Here is a 24,610-nt window from a genome sequence, read left to right on the forward strand (position 1 = left end):
TATATGTTTCCTAGCTCCTTTGGACTACTCCTACATGTATTTTTTAACTTTCAGAAAACCTAATTTTCTGAATTGTTAAGAGTATAAGAAAGGAATGTGGTTTCACTAGTACTTTGAAAAGGTAGTTCTATTAATAAATACAGGTAGGAGCACCCATAGTTAATGAGGATACATAGCTAAGCAAATAGAACTTAAGTGTCAGGATGTTGCCAGTAATTTTCACATGTGCACACACTCTCAGAAACCAAGGCAGCCTTTTCATGGAAAGCAGTCTTTATGCAAATGAAGAAACTAAAAATAAAATGGAAAGTTGCCAAACTTTTGCCACAGACTTCACACCACTTTTCAGAGACGGAAGAGCAGGCAGTTTTTCTTTTTGGTCTTCCCTCCTTCTCTTGGCCCTTTAAAAATAAAATGTGTGTGTGTGTGTGTGTGTGTGTGTGTGTGTGTGTGTGTGTATTTAAAACTGCATCTTTTTACAGTGAATTTGGAAAGTATGATAAGCAGGCTAATCTTTTCCCTCATTTTGTAGAATTTGGTAGAAATGCGAGACATGAAATTAAAAGGTTAAAGTAAATGAAATATTGGTGAATTTTAAGCAAATTCATCTGAATTATCTGAGAGAATCAGGTTATAATCTCTGATGTTTAAAAGCCATCAAATAGAAAGTTTTATGGGAGAAACCTAGGAAAATTTTTCCATACAAAAAAAAAAGGGGGGGGGAGAGACAATGAAATCTAGTTAGTACAACTTTAAGAAATATCATTAACAATTGAAATTTAAGCCATTACCAGGGTACCTGGCTGGCTCTGTCAGTAGAACATGCCACTCTTGATTGAGTTGAGTTTGACCCTCACGTTGGGTGTACAGATTACTTAAAAATAATCCTTTTAGGTATTTTTAGGCATCCTTTTAGGGGTGCCCGGGTTGCTTCAGTCTTCAGCTCAGGTCATAATCCCAGGATCCTGAGATCAAGCCCTGCATTGGGCTCCCTGCTTGGACGGAAGCCTGCTTCTCCCACTCCCTCTGCTCTCTCTCTCTTATGCTCTCTCAAATAAATAAATAAAATCTTAAAAAAAAATTATTAAAAAAAAAAAAGAAATCTAAGCCATCACCTTGTAATGTTCATATGACCAGAGCTTTGGTGAAAAGCAATGTACTGGGGATCCCTGGGTGGCTCAGCAGTTTAGCGCCTGCCTTTGGCCCAGGGCGCGATCCTGGAGTCCTGGAATCAAGTCCCGCGTCGGGTTCCCAGCGTGGAGCCTGCTTCTCCCTCTGCCTGTGTCTCCACCTCTCTCTCTCTCTCTCTCTCTCTCAAATAAATAAATAAATAAATAAATAAATAAATAAATCTTTAAAAAAAGCAAAAGAAGAAAAGCAAATGTACTGATTACAAAGAGTACAATATGAGCATGATTGTGGATAAGACAGTTTTTTTTACTTGTTCGAAGGGAGCCACATAATGGCAAAAAGCTTATTTCCACATATAATAATTTGCTTAAGTGAGATTTTAATCTATAAAATATACCTGCTATTTGTGGGAAACAAAAGCCATAATTCCATATCTAAATTCCATAAGTTTAAAAATTTGTTATTCTGTGAGATCTGAGCAATAAAGGGAGTTTTAAGCATTTAAAATAAACTAGTGTGGGACTTCCAAGCATGAGATATGTAAACCATCATCTGTCTAATACATGTAAGTCACACGTTGGATACTAAAATATTGCTGTTTACAACAGCATGACTGAGCTGGACAAAGAAATAAGTACCTTGAGAAGTGGCCTAAAAGCAGTAGAGATGGTGAGTATGCATTTCTTCTTCTAATTCCCAGTCTCTTCACTACCTCTAGGTGCTGATGATGTCCAACAAGGTGATATGCCCAGAGAAAAACATTTATTGATTAAAAAAAATAAATAAGTAGGAAAACAGCAGTAAAGAAGTAAAGGCAGGTTGTGTCACTCTGGTGACTCAGCTGCCAATGTCATGGGGGTATCCCAGGAGCAGGAACTGGGAAGCTAGACCTAGGGTTGCACCAATTTCCTACCTGTAAGGTAGGACTCATTAAAGTGGTTTGGGCAAGATAATCTTCAAGGATCCGCTCGGTGTCCATGTTCAATTAATAAGTAATAAGTAATGTTCTTTCTTAATAGAGCAGTGGAATACCTCTGTTGTCTCAGAGTTGGTCCTTTAGGGAGTATTTATTGAACAAACCCTTGGATACACAGTCCATTCTCAAGGCGAGAGGTCATGACGATTCAGAATCCTTGCCCTCCAGGTATTGCAATAGCCAAGAACAGCCGGTCCAGCAAACGTTCACATTTACTCAGCCTGGCCACATCCAGATAAGCACAGTGATTACAAAAGTGCCTTAAGGAAGAAGAGTGGATTTAGGTTAGTCCAAATCTTATGGAATGATGGGCATTTATTAGAGGAAGCTTCTCTTCTCACTGAAATGAACTTTGAGCTGTGGCTTAGAAGGAGGGTGGAGTGAACTTAGGTACATAGGAGCAGAAGTTGTCCCTGGTATGCAGAACACCATGTGCTAGGCCTCCATGGAAGGAAAGCAGGCCACACTGCTGGAGGCAGAGGAGTCAATGTGCTTAAACATGACTGTGGCAGTGGAGTGCCACATGGGTACCATGCAGTGCTGCCTTGGGCAAGGAGGCAGGTCAGGATGAGAAACCTGTTCAGGAGAGTGGTCCTCACTCCAGTCTGCCATTGACAAAGGAGACTGCTCTGCAGGCAGCTTGGAAGGGTGCCCCTCTCTTAAGTACCTTTCAAATTACTTATTGGTAATAATAACATGAGGACCCTCCTTCTTTTCTTTTTTTAATATTACTATTAATATTACAAAATTTACAGTTTTACAACTGTACCGTAGAGAGCGGTTGACTTCATTAAAGACATAATTAACAAAAGTTAAAGTCACCATGTCTGATCGTTTTCTGTTTGTTTTTAACAAATTAGGGAGCATGTAAGGCTTTTTCCCCCCCTTTTTGGGGGGTGGGGAATAATCTTTCAAAAGTAAAGGAAATGAACTGAATGAAATCTTGTTCCACCAACCCCAGTGGGCCTAAACATTGGTGAGCAAGTAGGGTGGTCCTTCTCAGGTTTCAGAAGTCAAACTGGTTAAGGGCAGTTTGGGATGAGGTTCATCTTATAGCCTTCACTTGGTCCCATTTCCTCCCAGTAGAAGGTTTTCTCGAGACTAGTGTGACAGTTATGACAGCCCTAAAGCCTAATAATGGATGCTCTGACCTTTGCATCTAAGCTAGTTCAGAGCAAGGCATGGGGAGGGGCCCTGGTGGAAAGGAAGTTTGGAGGAAGTTTTGGGTTTGTTAAAAGTAGTTTTGCTGAGATCACTTCAGCACTTGAGTCACATACAACTGTAAAACACTTTTCATAGGAAAGGGGCTACAGAAACCTCCTCCTCCCCCTGGCAGCATACATGTCAAGTTGTAGCACTAGAAGGAAATATTGAGAGGTAGACGTTGGCCTGTCTAAATATTCATGTATCCTAATTATGCTTTACACGAATTGATTATATTGTTTGAAGATATCAAAGATGGATTTCTAAATTCAGTCTGAAAGGAAATTATACACTAATGAAATACTTTAAAATTGTTTGTATATCTCTATACCTCACATCCATACATGCTCACTTTCAAGGCCAAAGTAGTAGAATTGTGGTAATTTATTCCAATCAGAGCAAGTTCCATATTTTATAACTTTCCAATCTGTTATTTCATTGATTCTCATGGTGATGTGGATATTGCCTGCTTTTTACAAGTGAAGAAACTGAGGCCCAAGCCACTTGTCATGGATAAGAACCAAATCAGTGGTAGAACTGAATCAGAACCCATAGCCTGTGACTTGTCTACTCCTACTCGTAGTACCTCCGCCAAAACAGTTACAGAAGAAAATAGATCTAGATTGAGTCAGTTGGTGCCCAGCACGGTTATTGCTGAGACTGTGGAGTCAGACAGACCTGAGTTCAAAATCTAGCTCTATCACATATCAGCTACTTGACTTCGAGCTAAGAATTTCATCCCTCTAAGCGTCAATTTATGTGTCTATACAATGAAGATAATGATCCCTCACACACAAAGGATTAAGAAAGTGCATCTGGCAATGGTTGAAATTAATTACTAAAATTAGATTTGAATAATTTGTGTGTTCATCACCCTGGTAATGAAGTATATGGATAATTTAATAAGACACTGACTAATACTCTTACGGGTAGGTAACCTGTTCACAAAAACAAAATGGTATAGACAGGAAGAAAAATGGTAGACGATTATGGTGCCAAACACTGTTGAAATTCCACTGACCCAGATGTCCTCGTGTAGAAAGTCAGAAGACTTGGCCAGAGGGAAAGAAAGAAAAAGCAAGGAACCAGAATTCTGAGCACAGAATACCAACAATTGACTTGTCTTGCTTTTAGTCACACGTCTTTTGAATCCAATTCGCTCTCCTTATTTAACTTCTATTTATTTTCTACAAATGCTAATCTACTTACGTCCTGAAGCCAGTATAAGAAATCACATTGATGAAGTACTCAGATGATTGACTAAATTGCTGTTTGCAAATATGGGTGCGCACGCACAGGGGCATGCATGGCTCTGACGTGGTAGACAGAAGGTCTGTGGGACCTAGGGTATCGCAAAGTGTTCAGAGTAGGTTTGGTGTACTTGCCATTCTTACTTATTAAATTTGAGGAATATGGAAAAGTAGACATGATGTATCAGCGTTTGAAACCTGCCTTCACACTATCTACTTCCTGTGTTTAAGGAGCTGGAATATCAGAAGTCTCAGCCCCCACAGCCCGGAGATAAGTTTGTGTCTGTTGTCAGCCAGTTCATTACAGTAGCCAGCTTCAGTTTCTCTGATGTTGAAGACCTCCTAGCAGAAGCTAAAGACCTGGTAAGTTTGCTGATGCATACTTACTGTTATTTAACAGGGCTAATACTTGCAGATACTCTACATTTTCATAACTAGGACTGTGATCAATTGAAGCACATTCTTTTTGTCTAACTGGCCTGTGTTGCCTTTAGGTTAGCAAGACCTCAGAGTATCTAAATGGTGTAAAACCAGTAAATATTTTCTGATTTTCTCTTGATTGATACTGGATTAAAGTATTTATCTCTGGGAACCAGAAAAGAGTAGATCATGAAAACCAGAGGCAGGACAGAATATGAGATGAGATATGACCAAGGTCACATGTCTCAGTTACCTGTATGTTATATGCTCTCCTGAGATAGAGACTTAGGGCAGGATATTCCCTCTTAAAATCTCCAGCAGAACTTATTAAAGGAGATACAGTTTAATTCACAGCCTCATAACAAGAAGCATATGTTTTAATAATACAGTACCTTTTATGACTTTTTTCTATTTCAAAATTTTGTTTTTCTCTAAAGGAAATATTTTCATTGGCTAATAACTAGGACCTTAACTCCTCCCCCTCTCGCTATTTCCTCTTCCAAAACTACACATCTATATACATAGACATGTACACATTCTCTCATTTTTCTCTCACCCTCCTCCTTCTCATTGTTAACAAGTGATCTTAAGCATCTACTCCACGCGTCCTGTCGAGTTCTTCCACACTGCTCATCTCTCAGTTGCCACAGTAGTCTTTTGCTTTAACTTGATCTTTGAAGCTTAGTGATGGATGTCATTTCCCTGTAGTCCTCTGTTTAGTAATAGATATAGATGATTATTTATAGTGTACATACACAACTGCCGAAAGTTCAGAAGAAGATGGTATTAGGATACATTAGCTAGTCTCAACAGTAAACCCCACCTCCAACATTATTAAATAAATGGAAAGATGATACATGTTCAGATGACTGCTGTTAAAAGTCCAGTTTCTGCTATCCCGTGATTGATGTCCCCAACCTCTGCTGTGAGAGACCCCACTCATGTCTTATGCATCCCTCCTACTCTGGATGATACAGATCTGTAAAGGAAAGCACTCCCCTCCCCCAGCCAAACCAGGCAATATAGAATCTACTTCCTTGAGGGCTCAAACATTTTTATAAGAATCAACCATACAGTTAATTTTTTATGTAAAAACACATGATTATGCACCACCTACTATTTTTTTAAGATTTTAGTGTGGGAACTTTAGTCTGGAACTAGTTTTCTTCATATTTCTAAGACTAAAATATACATGACTTCATCATCACTGGAATTCCTAGATAAAAAGATCATTCATGATGACTTGAAGTGCATGAACTTGAATGTTTAGAAACTCAGTTGTAGGACGTCTAATGCCATTTTGTTCATACCAGAACTTTTAGAAATTAGCTTATAAAGCCATGAAGGCAAGCTAGATCTTTGTGTGTGGCATGTGAAAAATGTATTTTTCCCTAAAGAACTCTGATTTCTAATAGAATATTTCCAAATAAGTAAAATATTGAGAACAACTCAGTGAAGAAGGAAATGGCAAAAGAACACTTTTCTTATAAACTTAAAGATATGAAATAACAATATGTCATACACATTTATGACTTAGTAATTGTTTTATTTCCTAATAAATATTGAGGGGGAATTGGAGGAAGGTGGTCAAAAGGTACATACTTCCAGTTATATGATAGGTAAGTATAGGGGTTGTAATATACAATGTGATGATTGTAGTTAACACTGCTGCATGCTGTGTTTGAAAGTTATTAGGAGAGTAGACCCTTTTGTATGTATCTGTATGAGGTGATGGATATTAACTAAACTTCTTGTGGTAATCATTTCATGATATATTGAAGTCAAGAGAGTATGCTGCATACCTTAATTATATACAGTGCTATATGTCAATTAAATTTCAGTAAAACTAGGGGAAAAATAAACACTGAAAACATTTCCTATAGGGAGTTCGTATTACTGAAATATCAGAAAAAATATAATAAAGGCAAGTAATGCAAGAAAAATAAAAGCAATTAGAAAGTCTTGGGTTGGGGGCACTGCATAAACACTTCATAGTTTAAATAAGAAAATTAAAGATCTGGAAAATGTTAAATAGTTGATTAGACATAGGAATGAGAATTTATTTGACTCTGAAGCTGGAAGCACCTTCCTTAGTAGCTTGGAAGTAATAGCATTAGATTCTTAAAGAGTAAAAAAAATTCTAACAAACACTATGACTGGTATTGAACATTATTTAGATAGTCATGATACCGCTAAGACCCCTTAAAAGTATGCGATCTTGAGTAATGAAGATAACTACCAAGAGAACTAAAACTAGAATAATACAGCATAAGGAGTATAGTCAAGAATATTGTAATAACATTTAGTGACTGGTGGAGACTGCACTTTTCCTGGTGAGCACCGAGTACTGAATAGAGTTGTTGAATCATTATGTTGTATGCCTGAAACTAATAGAACACAGTATGTTAATTATACTTCATTTTAAATAATTAAAATATTAAATGGCACATTCACTGGTCCAAAGGGAAAAAAAAACTGGAGACTGGAAATACTATTTTGTTACTATATACATATATTTGTATTAATTTTTTTTAAATTATCCCTTAATATTTTACATTTTAGCTGTTTTGAAAGGAGTTCTCTCTAACAAAGGATCTGGAATAAAATCATATTCTCAGTCATAAATTTGGGGTTGCATTAATGATTCTGTAGTCCGTGACTGTTTTCTAACTGAGACCCAGGAAATATCACAATACTAGCATTACTTAGGATTAGGAAAAGCAGCTAAGAAGCACTGGATCCCATTTGCTTTTGATATTAACCATATGGCACTAATAAATGATATTAAACTACTTCAAAGAAAAGTTAAAAGTACAAGTTTCCCTACCCCTGCCGAGTTTGCTATTAGTTTTATGTCTTGAGTGCTCTGCCCTATGATATTTTGCTTTCTTGTTTTTACTACTGTTTAGTTAATAAAAAGTCAGAGCAGGTAATCATTGGTGTTAAGCTGAAATGAGGTGGAAAAGAATAAATGGTTTCAAAAGTCGAGGAGTATTAAATTTTTTACCTTAGAAATGATTGACAGGCCTGTTAAGCAGCCAAAGATAAATACAGGCTCACTAAAATCCAGCAAGTTATATCTGACTCTATTTGAGCTTTAGTACTTCTAGAGAGATTTCTATTTGATCACTGAATTCTCTTGAAATCCTGAACTTCTTAAAACCTACTTTTTTCCAGTTTACTAAAGCGGTGAAACACTTTGGAGAAGAGGCTGGCAAAATCCAGCCGGATGAGTTCTTTGGCATTTTTGATCAGTTTCTTCAAGCTGTGTCAGAAGCCAAACAAGAGAATGAAAACATGAGAAAGAAGAAGGAGGAGGAAGAACGGCGTGCTCGCATGGAAGCTCAGGTAAGAAAATGGTGAAATTGGCCATTTCCACCTCCTAGAAAGTCCAACGCTGCAGCTCCTTGGTTTGTAGACAGCACTCCAGTGTGCCAGCAGGGAGAAGGGCATCTACTCTCTAGAATGCTGCTGGGAGTGTAGATCGGTATAAGTGTAATCTGGCAATATAGATCCAAAGCCTGAAAAAATACATCTATATCCTCTGATATGAGGTTTCATTTCTTAGAAATTATTCTAAAGAAATAATCAAAAATTTACACAAAGGGAATAGCAGTCTTTGCAATACCTCAACATGGAAACAACCTAAATGTTTACTGACCAGTTGTTAGCTTTAAATGATAATAATAGCTACATAATGGGATATTTATGCAGTCCTTAAAAGTCACATTTTCAAAGAATATTTATTAATGGAAGAAAGCTTACAAAATTATTTATATGTGAAACCCTTTTTTAAAATAAGGTAAGTGTTAATAAGGAAAACGATAGTGCTGGGCTATACCCTGACAGGTTTACAGTGGTTATCTCTTAACAGTAGAATTAGAGATGGTTTTCACCCTTCTGTTTATATGAATTATCTAAATTTTCTATAATGTACCTGTATAATTTGCCTTTTAATTATATTAACTCATGTGTAGCAGGCTCCAGGTAGCTACAGGAGATACAAGCTAAGCCTTTGATAAGAGGAACATGGCCCGACGAGCATTTGCTTTGGTTTCTCTGTACCGTCAAAGAAACCAGTATCTGGGGACTGCTAAGTGATAACTTTCTGGTTCCATTATAACAATATGAATGGCTTCGATTGCTCTTATTTTAACTAGAGTATCATGAGGTTTACCTAGATTCTAGGTGGTGAGTGTCTAATCACGAAGTAGTGGCCATCTTTCTTCATTATTCATTTCTTCTACAATGAGACCTCAAGTCCCAGTTCCCTCTCTCTTGTGACATCTGAGGGGATTAGCGGGCATGGGTGCATGTGGATAGTTATGACTGAAGTATTGTCATATCTCATGGACTTCATCTCCCCTGAAAACAAAACAATACTTTGTTTTCTAAGTATTCTCTAAGAGGTTGCTTTCTACTTGCAGCTCAAGGAACAACGTGAAAAGGAACGTAAAATGAGGAAAGCAAAAGAGAATAGTGAAGAAGGCGGAGAGTTCGATGACCTGGTTTCAGCTCTACGCTCAGGGGAAGTGTTTGACAAAGACCTTTCTAAACTGAAACGGAACCGCAAGCGTATTACCAACCAGATGACGGACAGCAGCCGAGAGAGACCTGTCACAAAACTTAATTTCTAATTTTCTTTGGATACTTTTTTAGAAAGCTCATTAGCAGCCCTTTGAAGTGACTAGAACTTTTCATTACACTGCCTTGCAATCCAAACAGTGGCAATTTCTTCCTCCATCTGTGAGTGAGTGCGCGAATGTGTGTATGTAAATGTATGTGTACATATATATTAAAAAAAATGTATATAGGAGTCTGAGTGTTGTCTAGAGACCTAAATGTATGGTTAAAAAAAAAATCTATGTTAATGTATGTGCTCAGAAACCTTTTGTGTATGCATTTGTATTGGATATGGCTCACTTTCTTCCCCTGAACACCACGGCTGTTCAGAAGCACAATACTATCTCCTGAAAGAGATGACAGAGACATTCCCTACACTAAAAAAGAAAAACAAAAGCAAAAAAAAAAAAAAAAAAAAAAGGCTTGAGAAATATTTTATGGTTTCCAAGCTTGATATAATTTAAAATTATTTTCATTGGTGAAACTGGTGTTGGAAAAATATAGATTTAAAATGGTTTTTGATAGTTGACAATGCGATGCTGGTGTATTGCATCAGTAATTGGTAGGACCAGCTTGGAATTTCTGACGTTGGTGTAGGGGTACAGTCTATAAATGTTTATTGAGAACATCTTGCACACAATCTGAATTACGTAGAATGTCAGTCAGACTTTTTTTTATATATTTAGAACTTGGGCATCAATTTTTTTTTCTCTAATTTCATCGAGTTCTCTGCCAAGCACTCTTGAAGATTTCTTTTCATTGCTTTTGAAAAAAGAACACTATTTATCTAAATGCAATTCATGCTCTTGTTAAAGAACAAGATTCAGAATGTGCTTATTGTTCTAACAATATAGATATATAAATTTTAAAAATAAAATTTCCCACTAAGACCTAAAAGGAGGAATTCTCTGAAAGGATAAAAATTATTTAAATTTCTTTATGGGGTGCCTTCCCCCCCCCCTTTCTGTTTTGTAAGACAAGCTGCATTTTCTGTCAGCATAGGTCTGGACTAAAGGACACTTAGTGAATGCATGAAATGTCAACAACACCAACAGAGATGCCAAGATCTATTTATCTCTAAGTATGTTTGAAGTGGTTTGTTGTTTATATGTTGTCATTTTAAATTGTGTGTCAGTAAAGCTACCTGTAAAATTTCAGTCCAAAAGATAAAGCTCTCAGGGAGAAATGAATAAAAACAATGAACATTAGAAAATAAAATATAGATGCTTACCATTAACCTACCAACTCTTAATATCCTTAAATTATATATAAAGAGGACTGTTACTTTTTTTTTTTTTTAGCTTTGCTTTATTTATTTGTAGTGGGGGAGGGGGGCTAAGATTCTCTCTCTTTTTTTTTTTTTTTTATTCTATCAATCCTGTTGTGGTTGGGTTTCCTGTGGAGAGAGTAGTTTGTCCTGTTGCACTAGAACATTATTTACTCACTAAATTGAGTTTTTCAGTCAATTAACAAATATTTATTAAACACCTACTATGTGCCAGGCTTAGTAGGGCTACAGTGATAAGCAAGACAAAGTCCCTACCCCCACGGAGCTTATGTTCTAGTGGGGATAAAGGGGTGAATAGAATACCAATATGCGCTGTATAGGAATCATGCTATTTAAAAATGATTTGTATAAACTGTAATGCTTAGTGCAGATGGCAAGGTCTCTGCACTATGTTAAAGCTGTGAAATAGTGCTCTAAGAGTTGTCAAGAGCAGTGGTTTTACATTTTCCCCCCCATCATTGCAAACTTAGAGACTTTCTACCCATTTTATGGAAGTAAATGACTCTAGCAAATAAAACGGTCATAAACTCCCAGCAGAGGTTGTGCCCCCAGCCCCTAGTTACCAAGGTCTGCCAATACACCCAGTTAAAGGTGCAAAGACTTGGCTCAAAAAGGCTTGGAGATGAGGAATGGGAGATGCTGATGGATGTGTCTATTCCTTAACAAAAGTGCCTCTATCTTTTTTTCTATTTATAGCAGGAGAAATTTGGTCTGGCTCAGTTTTAGAACTGTATTTTGAAAATGGCTTTGTTTTACAGTTTAAGGAATGGACAAGTGGGTGGAGTGTCACATAAAGGAGCAAGTTCGTGTAGCATGTCCCTCTTGCCCTTGTAATCCTTCTCATTTTGATACGGCCATCCTGGTAGGCCTTTACCATTTCCATTTTTGGTTTCTTTTCCCCAAAAGCTTTGTGCAGGTAATTCCATGTGCCATTGTTGAAAAAAAAAAATCTACTTTTTAGATTGGTGCTGGTGTAAGTAGCCACTTTTCTCTCTTGGGTGTGTATTTTAAAGTTTTTGTTTGTTTTTTTAAATTAATGCCAAAAAGAAAGCATTATAATTTGTAAACTTAATTATATGTCTTGTATCTTACTAGCTTAGTAGTTGGAACCACTTAGTCTTTAGGTGCAAGACTGTTGTTATAGTACCAAGAAAAAAAAGTTGTATGTGTTATGAGATTGTACATCTTTTTTAAAAAAAGCAATATGCAATAAAGAGATGAATTCATTGGGTGTATATGCTTTCTATGAGTTATTAAAACAACGTTATCAAACTTTTTTGTACTTTGCACTATTTAGATATTGCAAATTGTTTACCAAGTCAAAAATGCATATTTTTTAGCTTGTACATACTGGACCTAGAAGGATAGAGTTTTCTATGGTAGCGTTCAGTATGTTCACAGATTACTATATATGCGACCTCTTTTTGTAACATTTCTATAACCTCTTTGTATGACTCCAGAGAGTTACACAGTTTCTCAGTAGCGCTACTGGTAAAATTATTCAACTGGTGGTATAGAAAAGAATGTCTCTAGAATCAAAGTCTTTCATTTTAAAGCATTTCCCTTTTAAAAATTAATGTATGATGTAGGTCAGCATGAGAAGTGTCCCCTGTACAGAACAAGGAATGTGTATTATATCCTATGAAAATTGGGGCTTTCTCTTGGCCCTATAGTGCTCTGGCTGCCTGGCTATCTTCAACCCAATTTGAAGTCAAGCTGAAAACAAATTGTCCTCATGGTTAATAGAGGACCTAAACACTTCTGATCTTTGGAATGGACTCCTGTTGGTCTTAAAATTGCCAGTCACCTTTTATTTCATCTAGTCAGTGGGAGCTGCTTGGCATCTAAAGACTACTACTTTTGTCTTACACTGGGCATTGAGATGAGAGAGAACCTTCTGTGTGTTAGACAACTTTCTTATCCCATCCCATAAACTGAACATACAATTACCAATTTGTACATGAGTGTGGACCTAGGTACAAAGACCACCGAGACCCTCAGTTGCTCACAGAGTATTGACAGAAGTAGAAAAAAATATGAAACTTTCAGATCATTATATTTCCCTTTATGTCTTCCATTTCCCCTAAAAGATCATTGCTGAGGGAACATATGCTTCTGTTAAAGGGATGAAGCTATTTGAACCCTCCAGGACTTTGTGCCTTTTCTGTAACATGGGTTTATGTGAGGCAAAAGGATAATCTTTATTAAACCAGTTTAGACACAGTTATTCAAAAGATCAAGTTCAGAAAGAGTTTTCTGACTTTTTTTTTTTTTTTTTTAAACAATGTCAGCTGTTTCCTACCAAGTAGTAAATCTAAAATAAGAACTCCCAAGGTTGGGACGCCTGGGTGACTCACCAGTTGAGCATTTGCCTTCGGCTCAGGGGGAGGGTGATTCTGGGGTTCCGGGATCGAGTCCCACATCGGGCTCCTTGCACGGAGCCTGCTTCTCCCTCTGCCTGTGTCTCTGCCTCTTTCTCTGTGTCTCTCATGAATGGATAAATAAAAATCTTAAAAAAAAAACAAACTCCCAAGGTTTAATCGCTGCTGGATACCATTCAGTTTCAAAAACACTAACTTAAAGAACCATTAGACTATGTGTAACTAAAGTCAGGGTTCTAAGGCTTTTTTGCATTCGAGTCATTTATAGACCATCACTATGTTGGGCTATGTGCCCATTTCCTCAAACTGGTGTATATATTGGTTTGCCTCCATATCTCTGTGCCCCTATTAATATGAACTCTACTGAAATCTAAAAACCTGGTGAGTCTACAATTAAGAGATGGCTTAAAAAATCTACACTTCTTTATCCAGGAGAAAGTTTGGAACCCTTAGAGGAAGCAGTTTCCTGTTTATAAGGATTTTCATATTTTCCATAGCAAAGACCAATCAGAATTATTTTTCACTGGTCTTGGGGGGAAAACCTCAGATCTAACCTTTGGTCTTTTCCCTGACATGCTTTTGTCTACTGCAATCAACGATGTTTCCATGGTGTCAAACAACATGAACACAGGATTGCACACTAGGGGTTTTTGACAAAGGAGATCCTTATTTTTATCAAACCTTGATATGTTTCCCACCCCTCACCTCCTGCCATGGGAAAAAGAGAGGTTCCCAAGTATAAGTTTCTCATGTCATTTACATAAAGTATTTGTTTTTTATGCTTCTGTGCATACAGATTCTCTTACTGGAAGGAAGAAGAAACAGTTCTGTATTGATCTTTGGTACCTTCTCCCATTTCATTTATACCCATTACGGTCACTGGGGACATGACTATGGCAAAGGAATCTGCAGTCACCCGTGAGACGGTGAGCATCTCTTGTTAGAGTCCTCACCCCATTCCCCTACCTCCACTTCCAGTGTAGAGGATCTTTCCTGAGTCCCATCAGATTTGAGAACCACCCTGACTCTCCTAGAATGAGAAGGGGTGCCCAGAGAGGAGGTGATTGTGGTGCTGAGCAACGACTCAGGAAGACAGGCACAGGGGAGGGAAGAAAGTGTCTCTACCAGCTGCTTAAAAAGAGAAAAGCCCATGTATGGATGACCATGACACTTGCCTACCAAATCAGGTCACATTGCCCTACTCCCTTTTACATACCCCGTCCTTAGCTAAACTCCCTTTGATGACTTATCCTGCCCTTTGACTTCATCCACATCCGTGTGTATCATCCTGTGTACAAAGCCCAACACTGTAGCCTCTTAGACTTCTTTGGGCCTCCATTCAGTCCACTAGCCTTTTAGACTTCAGCCCTGTCTCCAAAACCCCTGATTGACTTTTAGATGGAAAGGATCTTGCCATCCGTTCTATAAATGACTCGAATGCAAAGGACTATATTCATCCTATAGTCCTTAACTCTACTTTTGAAGCAGGGGAGTGGAGATGGGGGTGGTCAGAAAATCACTAGTAAACTGATCATGCTCAGGCAGTTCAGACTATAAGCCTTTAGGATTTCCAGTTTAAGATGGTTTCTGCAAGGTGACTGTCATCGGAAGGCTCCCAAGAAGAGCCTGTCCTTTTTCCCTCCCTGTCTTTCTCCCCTTAAACCTCCACCATAATAAAGGCTTCATTATTAAGAATTCTCCTAAAATGCCTTTTGCAGAAAACAGAGCTCTCCTACTGCCTTGAATGTGAGATATTTGACCCTGAAAAGCAACAGCTGCTTAGTGACCTGACATTTTTATGGCTGGTGAGTTCACTCTAAAAGCTTGGACTTCTAACATCTGCTAGAGGCACTGCTAGGAGTGGGGTCCCTGCTAAAGGATTAATGCACTTAGGAAAGATTCTCTCACATGATCTGGGGAAATGATGCTTGGAGGGCAATTAGCATTGACCTCTCAAAAGAATGTGGCAAAAGTGACCCTCCTTGCGGACTCCCCTCCCCACCCCAAGAATGTGGCGAAGGTGAGCCTGCATCATCAATCCTGAAACTACCTATAGTCATTAGAGTGTTCCCCGCAAAGACTACTCCCAAGTTCTCTTGCACTGATTTCTGAGCAACACCAGAACCTAGGAACTCAGTCCCAGAGTTTGTCCTTTGCCATCAGATGCGAGCTGTAACCCCAGGTGACTCTCCTAGCTACCTTTTTGGGAAGATTCCAAAACCTCCACTGCAGCATGTCCATTAGTCCTACCTCTGAGGCTCCGAGACCCTGGGTGCTAGGGATTCACTGCAGCCAATTCGCTAATTAAAATTAAACTCTCCCAATTGCACAGTTTACCAGCCACAGCCAAGAAGCCCAGCCTCTGCCCTGTTGGGAAGGGAAAAGTGCAAAGGCGACTGCTTTAGAGTGGATTCCATGGCAGCAGCAAAGATGCTCACTTGAGGGTTTCCTTTTGTTTTACCAGGTAACTGTGGTAACACTGATCCTCAGAGCCCCACTGGGGCTGCACCAAAACCACTCATGTGCATTGATTTAGTCATAAAATCAATGTATATCATGAGCGTGGCTTTTCCCTGCAGAGGTTGTGGTAACCTAGGATGAGTGTGGTTGGAAGAGGAGGAAGAAACAAATCAAACTAAGTGGATGGGCCCAGCTGGAGTGCTGTGTTCTCACAGACGCTGCATTTTTAAGAGCAACTCTGACAAAAGAAAATGTATCCCAGTGAGGAGGTTTAAAAACTGACTCAGAAGTATCCACTGACAAGAAGCTCTAAGCCTGCAAAACACATTACTGAGGAGATAGGAGAGCTGGCCTCATATTTGAAGAGGGAGAAGACCTAGTCTGTTTTTCACCACACGGCAGGGCTACAGCCAATGGGGGAAAGTCACCAACAGATTCAGTTCATGTTTGTTTGTTTAAGTAGACTCCACGCCCAACGTGGAGCCCAGTGCGGGGCTTGAACCCACAACCCTGAGATCAAGATTTGACCTGTGATCAAGACTCGGGTGCTTAACCGACTGAGCCACCAGGCGACCCTAAGAATTCATTTTGTAGTGAACTGACCAGCCAGTGGACAAGCTACCGCCTAAGATACTGAGTTCACCCATCCTTACAGACATTCAAACGTGTCAACTCAGAAGTTTGGGACTAAGTGACAGGTTGGATAGATGATTTTGTTTTTAAAGCTTTTTACTTGGAAATAATTTCAAACTTAGAAAAAATTGCAAAAATTCAAATAGTGCAAGGAATACGTTGTGCCCCTGTTTCAGATACACTTCTTGTTAATGTTTTGCCCCATTTGTTTCCTCATTTCTCTTGTTCTTTCTTTGGGTGTTGGTGTACACATAGTGTTTTCTGAACCATTTGAGAGCAAGTGGCTTAAATCATGGTCCTTAATTCCCGACTATTCCAGTATGCCTTTCTGAAGAGTAGGGATATGCTCTTACAGAACCTCAGTACATTTACCAGCTTCATGAATTTATGTTGATACTTCCATCGAATTAACCACCCAAGTCCCACTTTTGTCAGTTGATACGATAACGAATATCCTTTATAGCATTTCTCCCCTCTGGAAGAGGATCTACTCCAAGATCAGATGGGGTTTTCGTTGTCCTATCTCTCCAGCCTCTTACTCTCTGGTCTTTGTGTGCTAGGATATTGACATTTTTAAACAGGAGTCCTCTGGGAGGCAGACTGTCTATATCCTAATACCCACAGCCTGTGCATATGTTCCTTTACACGGCAAAGAGAACTTGGCAGGTGTGATTAGGTAAGGATTTTGAGATAGATTATCCTGGATCATCCAGGGCAGGCTCAGTATAATCACAAGCATCCTTATAAGAGGGAGGCAGGAAGACCAGAGACAGAGGTTGGAGTAACATGACTGCTGGCTTTGAAGATGAAAGGGCACCACAAGACAAGGAATACAAGCTCCCTCCCCTCCACCTTTTTCAAACTATTGTTTTCCTTGTATTGTGTTGATCTGTTGTTTCTTTTTGTTATTTTGAGGTTATACATTCTTGACTGGAATGCAGCATAGGTGGTACCAGAGACTCCCATCCAGAGACATGCAGTGTTTGTTTCAAAATTGCTTCTAACATCACACTACAAAAACTAACCTACCAGAGAGTGCAAAAGTTGTACTACTTCCCTCTTCTGCTTCCCCTCCCCACATCCTAGTCTGTTCCAGACTGAGGTTGTATAACCAAAAACTGTTCATAAATTACACGGACTGGTTCTTTTTTCCTCTCCCTTTGGTATGGTTATAGTAATCATTTGACATGCACTCTGATTCATTTGTGTCCATTTTCTTTCAGGGTTACTTAGGTTTTTGTCTCCTCATTCTTACTAATTTAATTTTTATTAATTCTTGAACATATAGGTTCCTAATGTAATTTGAAAGCCGAGAAGTGTCACTCTCTCCTGTATCCTTTTGCTCACTCCCTATCCCCACAGTTCCTTGTAGGTATCCAACTTTAGTATTTTCTGGTTCATCCTTCCTTTGTTTCTTTTGAAATCATAAACACATACATGTGTGTTTGCTTATTTTTCCTTTTTTGCGCAAAAGACAGCATGCTACATGTGTTTTTTCACAGTGAGTCTTTTACACTTAATACCTGCTGGAAATGACCCTGTGTGAATTCATACAGATCTTCAATCTCACTCTTTTTTTACTCCATCATGTGCAGGTAACATTGGTTATTCAACCAACATCCAATATTTTCCAATTACATGTGACATTGTAGCGAATAACTTTGTGCATTTTATTTGTTATTATTGAGGGTATGTTTCTTGTCTAAAATCCTAGAAGTGGAGGGGATGCCTGGGTGGCTCAGTGGTTTGGCATCTGCCTTCGGCCCAGGGCCTGATCCTGGAGTCCCCCACGTCGGGCTCCCTGCATGGAGCCTGCTTCTCCCTCTGCCTGTGTCTCTGCCTCTCTGCCTCTCTCCTTCCACCCCGCCCCATTTCTCTCTCTCCCTGTGTCTCTCATGAATAAATAAATAGAATCTTTAAAAAATAAAGAAAATAAAATCCTAGAAGTAGAATTTCTGGGTTAAAGAATAGACACACAGCAGTTTTTGTTCGAGATTGCTAAGTTCCCCTCATAGGGGCTGTACCATTCTGCATCACCAGTCGTGCATACATGTGCCTGATGAAATCAATCAGTTCTCACCATCTCCACTGTTACCATCCCAGACACAGCACCATCCTCTCTCTTCTGAAGTATGGCAATGGTCTGTCTCCTAACTGGTCTCTTGGTTTCAGCCTTTTCCCCACCTCCCTGCCTTCCAAAGTCTATTTTCAACACAAGAGACAGTGATGCTTTCAAAATGTATGTAAAATCACATCACTCTACTTCAACTCTCCAGAGGCTTTCTATCTCACTTAGAAGTCAATGCGACAGTTCTCACAATGGCCTCCTACACCCTAAATGATCTGAACACTTGCCAGCACCTCTACCCCTCTGACCTCATCCTCACTACTTTCTCTCTTCCTCCCTTTGCTCCAGCCACACTGTCTTCCTCTTCTTCCTTGGTCATACCAAGCAGCAACCTACAGCAGAGCCATTGCATTTCTGTTTCTTTTGCCTAAACCACTCTTCCCTTAGATGTCACATTGCTTTCTCTGTCATCTCCTCCCCACTTTTCTTCCAACATAACCTTCTCAGTAATGACTTCCTTGCCACTCATGTTATAATTACAACCCACATGCTTCCCAGCACTATCTCTATTCTCTGCTCAATTTTTTTCATAATACTTATGTATTTTGTGTATCATTTATTATGTCACCTAATCCTACCTTACCCATTAGAATGGAAGTTCCATAAAGTCAGAGAAGTTTGCTGTGTTCGCTGAAGATTTGCAGCACCAGGAACAAGATCTAATATACTGGGAGATCTCAAAAAATGTCTGTTAAATTGAATGAATTGCTTTAATATATCACTCTTTTTCTTTGATAAATCAAATATCCAAAGAGAGATGATGTGAATAATGCAACTGATGAAGTTGATCAATAGATATACTTTAAACAAATATATGGTTAAAATGATACATAGCTTTTTTCCAAATGTTTACGGTAGTGTTTCTCAACAGTAGCTGTTACGTTCTATGCTAAGATAAAATTCTTTGAGGGCTGTCCTGTGCATTGTAGGATGTTAAGCAGCATTCCTGTCCTCTACCCATTAACACACCTCCCCATGTTATGACAACCAAAAATGTCTCCAGACCTTGTCAGCTATAACCCTGGGGAGTAAAATTGTCCCTGGTTGGAATGCATGCATCTACGGTTACATTCTCCGACATGAGCCACACATATACAAAAAAGAATAGAATTAAACAATAAAGGTTTAAGCAAAGAAAATATCATAATCATTTGAGAGGAAAATCTTCCCAAAAATATTGGATCAGAGTTAGCCAAAACTACATCAAAGATCTATTTATAATAGGGTTGCCCAGATAAAATACAGGGCACCCAGTTAACTTGTAATTTCAGATAATAATATCTCACAGCTAAGTTGAATTGAAGGAAGAATCTTGCACATTCTAGCCTGGCCAACAGGACAAGAATACTCCAAGACTGGTGACTCTTGGACGGTGTTGGACACATTCTAATGACACTCTTTGTCTGCTTACCCTTCTTCTAGGTGCTCTTCTATTGACGCCTTTTTTCTTTAAATATATTACTTCATAGCTTCAGCATGTTGTGTAATGTCCATCAAATCTTGTTTGCAGTCCTCTGATCCTTTGACCGGAGGGAGCTCTTTAGTCATCAGTATAGATATTATTGTTTAAGCCGGTGACTTCAAAGGGGGCCTACTTCATGCTCATATAGTTGATTTAGTTAGATTAACCAAGACCTAGAGAAGCTTCCTGTCCCACTTATACATGATCCCCCAGCATCTTTACGGATGAGTCCAGAATTTTCCAGGCATTACCCTCCTACATTCTTTTTGACATTTACAGGGAGATTGCACTGCCTCTCTAAAGGCCTCAGCACTTAAGAGACATGGACCTGTGAAGGAATGGGGACTCCCTGAAGGAAGTGATTCTATCCAGCAATTTTGAGAATCAGGCTGGGAACAAAGAGGTAAGGCCTATTGTGTACCATTGGCTATCACCATATTGTCATTTCCTGACCAATGTTCTTCTTATCAGCACTGGCTCTGTTGCTAAATTTCAATTGGAAAGAGCATTACAAGGGGGAAAAAATCCAGATCTTTATGTAGTATTTCCTAGCTAGTAAACACAGGATTTCCTGCATCCGAAATGACTTCAACAAATTGCCTGTTCCTTCAAACATGACCTGGTGACAAATTTGGATATGGCTTCATTAAGCAGAGATAAGCTTGCTGATTGAAATCTCCTCCAGCTGAGCAAGGGGTTTTGGCAAGTGGGCAGCAGAGTTCACAAAGCTGTCCAGACCCACCAGGCCTGGGAGCCACAAAAATGAGTGTGCATTTCATCCTGCTTTCTGCTCAGTCTTAATATTTCATGTGTTTACGTGTCTCCCTAGGTAGAGTCTAAAAGTAACTGAATCACCCTTTTCTTCTGAGAGCACACAGGATGGTGACCCATAAAAAGGTAAACAAATGCTTTGGATTCATCAGTTTTAAAAATAAGAAGATGGGGGAATTCTGGAGAATTGGCATTGAGTTTTTGAACACAGGCATGTGCAGCTCCCCATCTCCAGAGGAAGGAAGTGGGTTCTGTCAATGGAATCTTTCCCTCTCAGACATAACTCTGGTCACACCAGGATAATTTGTAAATCTGCATTAGAAGCAGTTCCTTTCCCCGTTCCTAATAAGGTGCTTCTGATGAACTAAGTGAGTGGAATTCTCTCCCCAGATTTCAGTTCCTCTTTGTTTTAAAATCCTTCAGGGAGTTGCTTCCGGAAGCATGTGTTTCATAATTCCCAGTCCACACTGTTGGCCTGAAACTCATCTGTGCTTGAGTCATCACAATGATGAAGCAAAGAGTCAGAGCAATTGCTCCAGTTTGCCAAAGGACAGAGGATGTACCGACTTTGATTACATCACAATCCTACAGAAACAGGGGATCCATGCTATTATGAGGAAGTCACTAGGCAGGAAACTGTTTCAGGAAGAGTCAGAGTGAATCTTTGAAGTGAGCATCTGTACTATTCTTTCTACAATGTTGCCCAACTGCTGTCAAATATAAATACCAGCTATGTACCGGGGCACCATCCCTCTGATCTGTCTTCGTGTTCATGGAACACAAATCTGCGGCTTCAGTGAATTACCACCATTCACTTCGTTAGTCCCCTGGGCTTGGTTGTTAAGAATCCGAGAATCTGTCTGTTCATTCTGTCTCTAAGCTTCAATGAATTTATGAAAGTGAACTCATTAAAATATGACTGTAAGTATTCATGATTAATATTTGAGATAGACTCCCTTTTAGGATAAAAGCAATAACTACCATTTATTATGGCAAGGCACTGTAAAAAGCATTTCCCATGAAACAACCAATAAAAGCCCAATGACTCCCATTATACATATCAGGAAACTGAGGCTTCAGAAGATTAAGAAATTTACCCAGAGTTACATAAATTCACACATAATCTGACCAAAAAAATCTGAGCCCTCAACATGGATTCAATAAACAAGTAATCACAAAATACATTGTTATTAACCACCCCCCCACCCCCCACCCCCAATTTTGTTTTTACTTCTGTATTGGTGCTGCTATTTCCTGAAGTTAAAATTTGAAATTCGAACAGAGCCTGTGGCTAGCTCGCTGGGGGCCATTTTGGTTTGCTGTTGCAAGTGGGAATTGTCTTTTCTTCTGTGGCAGGGGCAAAGAGTGGCCAAATTTTGTTCATTGTAATCAGTATCTTAGTACAGATTTTTAATTTTTAAAAAAAAATTCTTTTTTTCATTATTTACTGAGATATATTTGACATGCAACATTATATTAGCTTCAGGTATATAGCATAGTGATCCAATGTTTGTATGTATTGCAAAATGATCGCCGCAATAAGCCCACCATGAAGATAGTTATACAAATTTTTGCTTGTGCTGAGAGCAAGTGGCAACAATAATAATAACAGTAATCATAGAATCCTGCGGTTGGAGGGGACCACAAAGGACTGCACTGGACACGTGTTTTAGTTTCCTATGATCAGCTCCCCACTTCTTCTGCTAGCCATCCTCTCCCACACTTCTCAAACAAGGGATGGACCTGTGACCCAAGAAAGGCATTCAGAGCTGAGGAATACCAACTCTGGTTCCAGGAACAATCCCTGAAGAGACTGCCCACAACTCAGGAGCTTCCCTGATTCCAGTCTTTCCTGAGACTTAGTTCGTTAGTTTTCCCAGCAATCTGGTAACTGGCCAAAGTCAGACTCTGTTGCTTGGAGTTGAAGGACCCTGTGTTGTAGTCAAGAGACTGAGGGCCCAGCCGAGCAAGGCACCAGGCCTCCATGTCTGCTTCAGCAAAGGACTCTGTTTGAACCAAGGGTTTTATTATTCAATAGATCAGAAACATCACAAAGCTAGTCCAAACACCCTCAGTCCTCAGGAGCTCAAACTAACCATCTAGCTCACCTCTTGGGGCCTTTGATTTTGACTTTTATGTTCATTTATTTTGCAAATGAATTAAAATGTGAGCGGAGGGGGGCCCTTTAGGAGCCTATTTCTTTATTTGGAGCCTCTTTAATCTCACCACTATTTGTACCTGATCCACACGGACATGGAAACAACTGCCACCCCAACTCACCTCCTGTTGACAACTTTTTCAGACATGGTTCCAACTCACATCTGAACTTCCTTTTAAACAATGTATTATCATCATCAAATTGTCAATGCACGACGGCAATTTATGTGCATACTCAGCATTGGCACTCTTCATTATTTCCTACTCCGTGCTTGTCAAAAGAGATTTGTTCAACCATTTATTCTTTAGAGTTGGTGGATTTGAAATGTAGAGAATTTTGAAGGACCGTTCCAGATTCAAAACTAACTCTAAGGAAGCTGAACCAGAAGGTTTAAGCTATACCCCTATTCCTCATGCTATCCCTCTCCCAAAATGGTAAGAATCCAAAGTTCTTTGTAAAATACATAGAGGCTCAAATCTGATTGGTAGGTTTTTTGACTTGAGATGGGGTGTAATCTTCTATTTATTCATGGCCATCTGTCTTCCTTCCTCAAACTTAGCTTTATCTTTTTTCTTCCTATTTTGATAAGTGAGCCTAAGTCAGTGTGAAAAATTGAAGGATCTCTAAATTGTTACATCAGGGTTGGGGTGGTTTTCCAAGTCCTAGCCAGGAACCTCATGGTGTGGAGGCTGTGACAGATAGTTGCCTGTATAGGAACAAACTGGATTCTGCTGAGAGCAAGTGGCAACGGTAATAATAACAGTAGTCGTAGAATCCTGCAGTTGGAGGGGACCTCAAAGGACTGTACTGGACACGTGTTTTAGTTTCCTAAAACTAAAACTTGAAACATATTTTACACTCCAGTGGAATCATGTTTAAATGTTCCATGTTAAATGTTAAACATGGAGATGTTTAAATCAAGTTAAAATGATAGCCATGTTCTCAAGTTTAGTTTACAAAGGACTTTCAGATGATTCAGTAGTCCTGGTGTGATAGTAAACAGTCCTGGCTTATATGGAAAATAAAGGAACAATGTTAAAGTTTGACACCTCCTTCTTTGTCCTTCTCCCTAGCTTCCCGGTTGCCCTCTGCTTCGGTATCCACTAGGGTTCTCTCCAGTTTGTACTACCCCTCCCCACCGCCGCCCAGATGTTACTACTCTCTGGTCCCCTGCAACAAAACTACATCAGGGGATTATTAAAATGAAGTTATCAGGCTCCATCTCTTACATCATAGACATTTTTAGAAGTGGGATCAAGGAATCTGCATTTGAGCCAGCTCCTCAGATGATCCATTTACATGCTGAGGTTTGAGAGCCGCTGTCATAAGTGTTTCAGTTTCTAATTTCTGACTTCTACCTCCACTGTGAAGCCAAATTTCTATCCACTCAAGCTGGCTGATCTCAGGTGGAGTGAAGATGAAGGCAATAAATTAATGGGAATTTGCTGAAGATTTAGGTTATGTTGTCCTCAGAGTTCCTGCTCTTCTCTGCCTGTGGAAGCTCCTGACCTATAAAGATAATCATTTTTAAGTACGAGATATATTTCTCTGCAGATAGAAATTTGTGGGGAGAAAATTGGAATTATTCTATAGAGAGATTTTCATCTTTTGAAAAAATAATAAAAGTACTTTTTAACATGAAGGTATTTTGTGACAGCAGAACTTTCAATAACTACCTTTTTACTTCTATGAATCTGACAAGTTCCCTATCTGTTAAACATTTATC

General features: G+C 39.1%; 1 protein-coding gene and 2 long non-coding RNA genes across 9 annotated transcripts in view; 2 read left to right on the top strand and 1 right to left on the bottom strand.

The window, feature by feature from the left end:
• DAAM1 (dishevelled associated activator of morphogenesis 1) overlaps positions 1–12,126 on the top strand; it is a 166,937-nt gene extending 154,811 nt beyond the window's left edge. For all 6 annotated transcript variants that reach the window (XM_072838762.1, XM_072838766.1, XM_072838764.1 and 3 more), the window contains 4 exons: positions 1,740–1,800; positions 4,792–4,923; positions 8,158–8,328; positions 9,408–12,126. In XM_072838762.1, coding sequence (XP_072694863.1) covers positions 1,740–1,800; positions 4,792–4,923; positions 8,158–8,328; positions 9,408–9,617 — 574 coding nt within the window. In that variant the 3' untranslated portion in view covers positions 9,618–12,126. The remainder of the gene's footprint in view (positions 1–1,739; positions 1,801–4,791; positions 4,924–8,157; positions 8,329–9,407) is intronic.
• LOC140640034 (uncharacterized) lies at positions 1,535–21,228 on the bottom strand. 2 transcript variants are annotated; one of them, XR_012036704.1, is made up of 4 exons: positions 19,905–21,228; positions 9,158–9,345; positions 5,537–5,692; positions 1,535–2,367 (listed from the first exon to the last, which is right to left on the bottom strand). It is a non-coding gene; the product is annotated as an uncharacterized lncRNA (long non-coding RNA). The 2 variants fall into 2 exon arrangements; XR_012036703.1 differs by lacking the exon at positions 9,158–9,345 and having other exon boundaries at positions 19,905–21,222.
• LOC140640035 (uncharacterized) lies at positions 20,078–21,476 on the top strand. The gene is made up of 3 exons (XR_012036705.1): positions 20,078–20,358; positions 20,785–20,852; positions 21,150–21,476. It is a non-coding gene; the product is annotated as an uncharacterized lncRNA (long non-coding RNA).
• The last annotated feature ends 3,134 nt before the right edge of the window (positions 21,477–24,610 follow it).

This window comes from Canis lupus, chromosome 9, assembly GCF_048164855.1.
Source record: "Canis lupus baileyi chromosome 9, mCanLup2.hap1, whole genome shotgun sequence".
Classification (NCBI taxonomy): domain Eukaryota; kingdom Metazoa; phylum Chordata; class Mammalia; order Carnivora; family Canidae; genus Canis; species Canis lupus.